This window comes from Sardina pilchardus, chromosome 6 (assembly GCF_963854185.1).
Source record: "Sardina pilchardus chromosome 6, fSarPil1.1, whole genome shotgun sequence".
Classification (NCBI taxonomy): domain Eukaryota; kingdom Metazoa; phylum Chordata; class Actinopteri; order Clupeiformes; family Clupeidae; genus Sardina; species Sardina pilchardus.
The window spans coordinates 16,330,466-16,341,252 of NC_084999.1; the positions used below are offsets into that span (position 1 = coordinate 16,330,466).

Here is a 10,787-nt window from a genome sequence, read left to right on the forward strand (position 1 = left end):
ATGTTTTAAACAGGAAGAAGAGACTTCCACATGGGTATTTCGTTTCCCTTTTTTCCTAAATGACATTCATGCAACCTCCTCTGTAATGACGAGGCAAACCTTGTGCAATGTCACATAGGCCTACTACATTCATTTTATGATGAAGGAAAGGGAACACAGAGGGGATATCATAATATAATAAAGACTTTCTTTAAAAAGATGGCAATAGTACACGTATTTGCATGCAGTATTGTGTGTTTATTTATCCTACACAAGAATACACAGAATACTTGTGGAACAGAATAGATTTATATGATTTTCAAGGGTGTGCAGACAGTGGGCAGATGAACGTTTAGTTCAGTCTGTGATCCAATGCACATACGGTGTAAGATGTGAAGTCTGGCTTTGGCTTTTCTGAATAAAATGTGTGCTCCAATAATATTCTGCCCCAAAAATAACATTCATAATATCTATACCAAAACATGAGACATATCAAAAAAGGGAGACATGTTTTCAAATAAACCATCTTATATACTGTAGTTTTCAATAGTTTACAATGTGATGCTATAATTCTCAACTAAACATAGATTGATTTTGGTCAGGAGTCAGGACACTACTTTTTGGATGCCACTTTCACATCAAAATGAATATCGCAGAATAATTTGAACAGACATAAGGCATACAATCAAATGCATATGGTCAGTTATTGTTAGAACCTATACAAATATGATCAAGTTTCTCTGGAAATGAATTGGAAATGAACTGTTCAAAAGAGCTATGTAAGTGGTGCATGTATAGAAAGATGCTCTACCACACTCTGAGCAGTCAGAAGATCACTGCCTAGACAATGGCACTTCTAAAGACAACATGTTTCATGACTTTTAGTTGAACTTCTACATTATCTTCATCCATGTGAATCATGGCATGAGTCATATTTTGGCAAATACGGTCTCCTCAGATAAACCTACAAGACATCCATGCTGTGTACTAAGTCGTATACAATGAAGACATAACAAGTAATCCCGCTGTGCTGGAAAGACAGCCATCCCTTTGGAACTTTCCAGAAGAGGACTAGTGGATACCACCTAAGACGATAATCGAGACGATGTAGAGGATGAGGATGGTGAGGCCAATGCCGACGGCGGCGTGGTTCAGTTTCCGTGCTGTTTGGGAGTTCTTCTCAGCCATTGGTCGGTTGCCTCGGCTATTGGCTTCACGAGTCTGCACAAATACACAATAAAATACTCATGTCACTATGAGGGCTGATTTCTTAGACAAGAAGCATGTTTTTGGTGACTCATCATTTTTAGAATGTCAAACTCCCAGATGTAAAGAAGATGACGATAAGTAGTACAGTGTTCTTCTTAGACTGAAGAACCAAATAACTTTTCTGTAGTTGGATTGAATGCATCTGCAGTAGAACCCACTGCTTGGCAAACATTTTAAGAGTTACAGACTAACAAACTGACCTAAATTACAGAGTGCAAATTTAAAACCACATCCGTGATCCTATTTTAGCGCATTCTTGCACAGAAAGTCCACACCCAATTAAGCTCCACAGCACCAGCATGTGCTGATCCCCTAGCATAACCTCCAATTCCACACCTTAACATCTTTGAGCAGCTGCACAACTGTCAAGCCCCTGGCCTAGGCCTCAAAGGGTGACACACACAAGCTCACACAAAATGTATCTGTGTGGGCGAGGCCCTTAACATTTGTTTAGAACGAAGAACAAACACAAAAGGAGCATAATAATAAAAAGTTGAGCAAATTGGATCTTTCATTTCCAATGATGACATCAAGTAAAACCAGTTGTAAAAACAATAAATCATTTTTTGAATCTGTTGTAGATTTTCTCTTTTTTCATTTTACCCTCTTTGTAAGACTTATTCTTTGTTTATTTAGGAGAACATTCTTCAGTAATTGTGACCAGCTGCTGGCAGATGTTTCATATTAGACTCGTCATACTTTACGCAAGCTCACTGTTGGGAAATTAAAGTGGGATTTTCATGTCTTCTAGCTTGCTCTAAACACCCTGAAGCGCTCTGAGGGGACCAGAATAGTTAGTACTCAATCCATATTGATATCAGCGGATGAGCTTTAAATAAAATAGAGCCATGTGTCCTTAGCCTATACACTGACAGAGAGGGAGTTGAATAAGACTGAGAACCTCTGGCTTAACCAGTGTAGCCTCTAAACATTTCTTGAAATGATTCACTCAGAGAGCGGAGTCACACATAGCCTCAATCACCAACAAGGCTCACAGCATGCCCCTTCCGGTTTACATATAAAATATGATGTTTGCAGAGTTTACACTTTACAGAGTTAGAGTATATCAATTTGCCTGTAAGGGTGTTTTCACACCAACATCGTTTGGTGCGCACCAAACGGTCCATTCGTACCAAGACCTCTTAGTTCGGTTCGTTTCAGTTGGTGTGAAAGCATTAATCGCACTCGGGTGCGCACCAAAACAAGCGGACCGAGACCTCCAAAAAGAGGAGGTCTCGGTCCGCTTGACTCCGCACCAAAAGTCGACCTCTGGTGCGGTCCCTCTGGTGAGAACGCGAACTGGGGTCCAAACCATAGACTGTAGGTCAAAATAGTGAGTCAAAATTGGTGCCGATTTCTACCGGAAGATAAACATTGAGGAAAAATCAATCAGGCCAATTTTGGTTCGTTTTCTGGTGTGAAAGCGGACCTCACTGTAGTATATGCTACATAATAACAATTTCACTGCCTGAAGCAGACCAAATAATCGAATTAGTGGTGTGAAAGCGCCCTAAGGTGCAGAGTGTGCATCATAATAGACCTAAATCCGTATGCATCAAATGCCCAGAAAAAGAAGATATGCTAGACAACACTGACTACACTGCATAGCTTAATATCTCAACCCAACAAGCGTCATCTTATACAGCGAGACATATACACTCACTGATCAAATCATTTAGATAATCAATTCTAGCAAACAAGCTGGCAGCATAAAGGTCTTCTGACTGGCAATTCTAAAGAAGATGTAGAGTATGTTTTGATGATTTGTAGCAGATATTGTCTCTCTACAGACTGATGGGCATCCTTATAGCATTTGTGCATCTGACATGTTCAGTTGAAGTCAAATTTTATAGTGACAAAAATAGGCTGTAGCATTCATCCTCCTTTGTTTTGGCACAGTAGGCCTACATCTATCCATGATAAAAGTGTCTGCTAAATACATGTAAATCATTAATGTTGATAAACACATGGTCAATGATAGGTTCATGGGTTACGGTTACGGTTATGTTACTATGGTAATCCCTACTAACTCAATTTCAACTCCAGTGGGGTTGTGCAGATCTGAATTATATTTGTTAGACAATGACACTGAAAGAACGTCATGCACTACAAACTTCAGGGAGAAACTATTTAGGGCCAGTGGCTTTGGAGTTATTCCTGCAGCCTCATGCCTTCTATTAAAATTAGAAGAGAAAACAGCTGACAGCCAAGTCAAAACACCCTTCAGAACTGGCAGTTGTAGGCCTAGACTATACACAGTGCACCATATTTAGTAGTTGTGACTTTGGTAGACACATGTCTGCTGCATAATACTGTATTTGCATTGTAATTGGACAAGTTGGGTACCAAATGCTATAAAGACTCCTTACCAAATGAACATGTATGAACGTTCTTAACTTTTATTAATTTACTGTATGTGTATGTGTTACTTTCTGTTTACTCATTATAGAAAAGGTAGAATCTGGGTGATGAAAATCTGCTTAAATGTATTTCAATATTATTTCAATTCCTTTCAACTTACCCAAAACGTGTTTAATAGCATTAATCAACTTGTATTGATGAATCCATAAAAAGTAAAGCTTAATGAAAGTGCACAGCTTAATTTCCATATACTGTATGATCAGAGAGACAGGTAATTTTCAGGACCACGCATTTAAAAGGCATAAACTGTTAAAAATATAAAAACAGAACATTACATCAATAGACTCTGTGTTATAATCTCAGTCTACATTTATTGAATATATACTCTATAATTATATTATTATTGCTTTAAATTAAATGATTTATGCTGTGGGATCTGCAAAGGACCAGCATTTCAATTTGTTTTGTAGAATGACCCGGCAAAGAACTGTATTCACAGAAAGATTTAAGTTTTCAGTCATCAGTAATCAGCCTAGTCATACTCCAATCAAAACATCCAACAAGGCCAAACAAACACCATCCTGAGGTTTCGACACGATCCTATTTGCCTCTGTAGATACCTATGCGGATTACTATTATGCTGTTCTGTCTAATTCTTTAGACTCATCCCCATAAACTGCTCCCATTTCAGGTAGCCTAGAGAAGTTAGAATTTGCTCTCCTTGAGTAGATCACAGCTTTCAACTAGTTAAAGCATCCACTTTGCAACTAAGGAGAAGAAGTTAGCAGCACTATAAGATTTGAAGAAAATAGACTCAGTATTTTTTACAGCAGGCCTACGAAAACCCAACCTGAAAACAATCGGTTCTAGAGTTGCTGCAGCCATAGCCAGGCAACTACAGTCCTACACTGTAAAAATAACAGTAAAAACTATTTCAGCTATTTTCAAAGCTTCAAACATTAGCCTACTACGTAATAACAGATACAATATGATAATAATGTGCACAACAGAATATTATGACATTGTTTCCACACGTTGCTGAATGCCAACCACTTTATGTAGGACTTAGATAATTGTTTAGCCCAGTGGTTGTCAAACTGGGGTACGCGTACCCCAGGGGTAGGCCTACGTCGTGGACCGATTTCAGGGGGTAGGCTACGTGAAAAAAAATATCAAAATCATATGCCTTTCCAAACGTTTTTTATATCCCACGGAGGTAACTTAACTTTCGCATTTGCACTGCACATTAAAAACTTATTTTCTCCGCATTAACTAAATATTGGAGAGTGGAGACAGAGATGGTAAAGTAGAGCTTTACAGCAGCCTGTTGCAGCGCTGATTACAGCTCGGCGTCATAATAAATGTTGCTATTTGTCGCACGTAAACTTCGACTATGGCTCTGGACTATATGGCTCTGGACTAGCCTATTTGACAAAGAAAATTGCAATCGATGGATAAATGGCTGAAACGCAACGGGTTCACGCAGCAACAACAGAAACGTCAAAGGAGCTGCTGTCACCTGCTGTCGGGACAAGCTTTTCAGGTCAAGACACTATCATAGCAAACTAAAACTATCAGAGTTCGGTCAGAAGACAGTGACAGATGTCTGGGTTAGTTTGCGGGCAGAGTAGCCTATCCGGTCCAGGCAAACCGAGCTATTAAGACGTTGATGCCATTTGCTACAACGTATTTATTATGCGAGACTGGATTCTCAGCGTTGGTCTGCCTTTAAAAGAGTACAGACTGTTTGTTGAAAATGATCGAAGACTGAAACTGTCATCAATTCGGCCTAACATCGCTGCATTATGCAAGAACATCCAGGCACATCCCTCACATTGATTGGTGACGTGGGTGGAGAGGTGGGCCTATTCTGTGTGGTTTACTCCAATTTTAACTATTGTTAATGTGCTTCCTTTTTAATTATTACTTTATAGCAGAGAAGTTAAGAAAATATACAATATTAATATATGAAAAGCAATACTTGTTATCAGTATGTGAAAAGTTAACAATAGCTTTAATGAGATCTTGGACATGTGTTGTAGGCCTAATGTGTGTGAGATCTGTCTGTGACAAAATTGATACGAATGAATATTAATAATTAAAAAAACGTGTTGTTAACAATTGGTGGTGTGGGGGTACTCAGGAAGATCTATAATGTCTCAGGGGGTACATGCCTGTTAAAATGTTGGGAACCACTGGTTGAATTCTTTTATTGATTTCTCTTAAACATTCCCTAAAACAAGTGATTAATAATGACATTGTTTTCAGGTGATTTCCATTCAATAATGCCGTTTCTATCGGAAGAAAATAAGGAAATAAGGTTTAAAATGAGTTAAAATACTGTTTTATTGGTAGGCCTATTTGTCATATGGTGAGAGACTGGCATTCTAAACTGCCTCATTCTGTGTCCAGGTAAACATCTAATGGTTCTCTTTTAAGATGAAGTGGGTTCTGTCATCTATTTACATCTAGGTATATAGCCTGTCATATGCCATAGTGCATATTTTATTACATGATTCGCTCTATGTATGGCCTGTGTTCAGCCAAAACCTATGATAAAGGCATAGTCTACGGGGCCTATTATAGGCCTACCTGTATTGTATATGAACTTGTTATTTATTTCTAATATTGTATAACTTCTGTATCGTATTATATTGGATTCTTGTCACTTATTATTTACAGTTACCGATATAAGAGTTGCAAAGTAGATGGGAGAGAGGCCGCTGTGCATGCGCGCATTCTAAACCGTCCTATTCTGTGTCCAGTAAACAGAGTTGCAGGTACCTCATCCTTCTCTGTGTGTGAGAACATCGTTCATTTTGGCCTGTCCTTTCAACTGGTCCTAACCACTTCACATCTGCTACGCAGACAGTACTACAGTACGGCCAGAATTCTCCTTTATTCATTCCGGAATTCATGGATTCTCTTCAAATATTAGTGGTGACAATCACATTTCAGATTTCAGACATTATTTTATGACTTTTAAATCTGTATCCCCAACCACCCACTGCAGATGAGCGTCTGTTGTGTTGACCAGCTATAAATGCTACAGTAGGTCAAATTCAAGACTCTTTTCCTCAGTGGCTTCTTGTTGGTGGAATGAGTTGCCCAGTGCTCTCCGTTCCTGTGATAGTTTTGGGTCTTTCAAGAGGGGTCTAAAGATATCTGCTCAACATGCGCTTAGTTTATTCAGCGTTTCGTATGCATTATGCTTTGTATATTATAATATTTACTTAGTTTCATTAGGCTATCGATAAAATTGACATTGTTGTTTATTAGCCTGTTGCTATTCTCCTTATTTATGTAGTACTACCAACTTTTGAATTCACTATTGCATTTAACCATAAGTTGTTATTTGTATGTCGCTTTGCGGCTTTGGACAAAAGCACCTGCTAAATACCATAGCCACAACTATAATCATAATCATAACCATAATCATCAGGGTGATACTTTTTTTAATTATTTCATTACAGGTATAATTCTCAAAAGCCTGTAGTGACGGGAAGTCGTCTACTTTGATCGTAAACCCAACACATAAAAAACTGCTCTTTGGAAGGTTTACTGTTGGATTGACCTCACAGACATTCCAGCTGCACATGTGACAACACACGCCATTTCCCAGCAGGGACTAGTGGCCCTAACCCAGCGAAGGTAATACGAGAGCTGTCTCCTAGCAACTTCTATTGACATAGATAATCCGGCCACTTCTATTGTTGCATCACTAACTTGTGATCTCTAGTTCCTCCCATTTCCTGGAATGACCAAGAACAGCAGTTTCTTTCCGACCTCCAGATATGGCTAGATTTACTAATCACACACACACACACACACACACACACACACACACACACACAAACACACACACACACGCACACCCTGAAATGGGCCCCATGGCTTTGCAACTACACTTTGAAAAGATCCTCTGTGAGAGTGTGGTGAAATTCCAGTCAATGACCCCGCCTCTCTTTAGAACTGTGCCTTCCTTTCCCCTGGTCAGGCCCAGTACAGTAAAGCAAGTCTCTGACATAAGAGCTGATATCAAACCCCCCATACACCCACCCACCCATACACCCACACACACATAGTCACAATACAGCCATAACCATACCCTTTACAATTCTTGTTCTTCCTCTTCTTGTGAAAAAAACAAAACAGTTTGCTATCCATAATCAACCCCTCTGGGACTTTCCGAATGACACTCTGAGATATGTTTGCACGTGATTTCTTTGCACACTGCCTGTTTTCAGCCAAACTACCACAGTTGTGGTATTGTTCAACAGCCTTGCAAGAGGTCTGCACTTTGTAGCGTCACTTAGAATGCAATGCCATGTGGATTTTCAGCAAGTTCTATTCACCACTGTTCAGATCGCACTGTTCAGAAAACTGATTCACAAGACGAATGGATTATCCAAAAGATATCCAATTATCGTTTCTTAACACAAGGGGGGATGAATTAAAAGTGTAGAGTTCGAACATATCAACAACGTTCAAATTGAATTATCTCGGTCTGCATGTGGGCCCATACCAGGCATGCACACACAATTATGTCAGACTATATGACTGTGTGTCTAAATAGGCTAATCACAGAACATATAACTACAAAAACTTAATGAGCATGGTACTTTTGCTAGAGAAAGTGTCAGTAGAATATGGCTTGGATAATTTTAGAAAGCTAATTTTAGTTTTAGAGACATGTCCTGTGATATCTGATTTGTCTGTGTCACAAGAAACAGATAAACAACTATACATGAACATTTAGCGATACACAAGTTCTGGACTCAATCACTGCCAATGACAAAAACATACTTTAGTATGATCCTTACATCTTAAAATTGTGAAACTTCCCCAGATATAACACACAGCAGCACATATTAGTGTGCTACAGGCCTAAACAGAGATCCTGTTAGGCCTTTATCGAGACCTGCTTGTAGATCAATTCCAAACTGGTAGATAATGAAGATTAGTCCTAACAGTAATACGCATTTCATTCCCTTTTGCTTTACTCTTTGCCACCCCAAACCTCTATTGTTGGAACCAGATGATACATATACTTTCTGACAGTTTACAAGGGACCATTAAAGCCATGGCAAATACTGTCAGCACATCAAGCTAACTTAAGTAAGACTTAAAACACTGTAGTAGTCTACCACTCCCCCAAGTTTTGTTCTACTGTAGAATAATTAGCAGGCAGGGATGAAATTAGCATTAGCATGTCCATGTGTCGAGGTTTTTGACACTGACAGACAGCTGCTTATGAGTATTTTTCCTGTCATAAACCCACAAAGGGGATGTATAATTCTTCCTGTGAACTAATGATAAACCTGGATGCAGCTGTTGATACAATGTGAATGTTTTACTTTTTGTCAATAGGATATGGAATAACTTGTGATCATTCAGTACTGTAAGCAAGCACATGTATAGCTTGACTATTGATTTAGAAATTACTTTAAATTTAGAAATCATTATTGAGAAGTGACACTATTGAAGCTCTTACATAAAACATTTGTAGCAATTTCCCCCACATTGACCCCAATCGATAAACAAACAGCTGTACAAACAACAATAATACAAGTCTCTACAAACCACTCCTTTTCCTGGCAGTAACCACCTCCCCCACACTTCATCCACGCACTTTCAGTATGAGGCGTGACAAATGAGAGCCTGGACTCTCTTTGTGTCCTCATCACTGTTGCTGTTCTCACATCTCCCTCTTTCATGGAATGCTGGACAGAAGCCCATAACAGCTTTTTTTTCTAACATCCAAACTGTCAGTGTTTCCTTAACTCTCGCTTGTAAGCTGAGTAGCTTTCTTTGCTCCAACAACTTCCTCTGATCTCCACTTATTCCATGAGGGTTTGCTGCTGTTTTTAACTGCTGGGATTTTTCACTGAGAAAGGCACCAAGAAAAACTAACAGGAAAGAAAGAAAAGGATGACCAGTTTCCTTTCCTGAGGTTCAGTGATCCTGATAGAGGGAGCACTATATAGGTTATAATATCTGTCTGAATCATACAACAACTTGAGGGCCAGTCAAATTGTGTCAAAAGACACTTAGAAAGATAAGCAAACAAACAGTTGTGTTTTGCTTGTTAAAAACATATTTAAGAAGTATATTTTGAATAGGGCACTCATTGAAACACAACAGAAATCTTTCTAAGAACATTGAAACTTTTACCTCTTTCTAAACTGAGCTGTAATAGCACACACATTTGGGTTTGGGTTTGGATCACACAGGGTACTCACAGAAATAGAGTAGATGAGGGCTGCAATGCCAAGTGGGAGGCAGCAGCACAACAGAGTGAATATGGAATAAGCCAAGTAGTCCGGCACCGGATGGGTGAGAGGTGAGTGGGTCACAAACACCGTCGTAGGCTGGACCATAACCGTGTTTCCTTGGGTGTACTGACCCTGCGGGTACTGGCCCTGTGGATACTGGCCCTGCGGATACTGGCCTTGAGGGTACTGGGCTTGAGGGTAAGGCTGGCCCATGTGGACTCCTGCTGGAGGACCCCCAGGCCCAGGCGGGTAGTAGGCCCCTTGGGGGTGCATGGCCCCTGGGGGTGGGTAAGCCCCCGAATTTGGGTACTGAAGATGGTCTTGGTAGGGTGGTGGTGGATGAGCCATTCCTGCTTTTTCATCGTGATTCCAGCCAGGAGGGGGAGCAGAGGCCTTGCTGGGATCCATCTTCCCTTTAGGGTTGCTTCTGATGGATGAGTGTAAGTATTCCTTAATCAATCTTTTCTCTTCTCTCTATCTTCTTCCTAACCTCACTAACTATTCTCTCCACTCTTCTTGCAGAGCAAACTACACTGCATTTGCTTCCTGAGTGCTATTTGCTGCGCTGGCTGGCCAGCCTTATGCTCCTCCTGGTTTTTCGATCTCTCCCCTCCCCCATGCAGAGGCCCTGCCTGAATGGGCCCTGCCTGGCAGGGCGGGCCGAGGAGAGGGCAGGAGGGGAGGGAGGGTTAGAGGGGAGAGGAGGGAAAGTCACTAGAACATTCAAAAAGTCAATGTCTAAAAAACAGACGCCCCTCTGTGGTGCAAAGGTGACCTGCACCAAAAATCAACATCCCAGTAAAGGAGCATGTGAAACTCTTCACAAAACAGTTTCAAAGCCCTGGTTGTGGTTGCAGGTCTAAACAAAGCAAGTATTTCATAACTTAGAAATAAAAACCCTAC

At 40.2% G+C, this 10,787-nt stretch overlaps 1 protein-coding gene across 1 annotated transcript; it reads right to left on the minus strand.

Moving 5' to 3' along the window:
• Positions 1 to 216: 216 nt before the first annotated feature.
• LOC134082745 (trafficking regulator of GLUT4 1-like) lies at positions 217 to 10,452 on the minus strand. The gene is made up of 2 exons (XM_062538689.1): positions 9,852 to 10,452; positions 217 to 1,200 (listed from the first exon to the last, which is right to left on the minus strand). The coding sequence occupies exons 1-2, from the start codon at positions 10,290 to 10,292 to the stop codon at positions 1,051 to 1,053; spliced, it is 591 nt and encodes a 196-aa protein (XP_062394673.1). The 5' UTR covers positions 10,293 to 10,452; the 3' UTR covers positions 217 to 1,050.
• Between the last annotated feature and the right edge of the window lie 335 nt (positions 10,453 to 10,787).

What these genes read in the sequence shown, in the direction of transcription:
- LOC134082745 (XM_062538689.1), bottom strand. Translation starts at nt 10,292, where the DNA reads ATGGATCCCAGCAAGGCCTCTGCTCCCCCTCCTGGCTGGAATCACGAT. An exon ending in CCCTCATCTACTCTATTTCT is followed by an intron (nt 1,201 to 9,851) that starts GTGAGTACCCTG and finishes GTATTTGTGCAG; the next exon opens with ACTCGTGAAGCCAATAGCCG.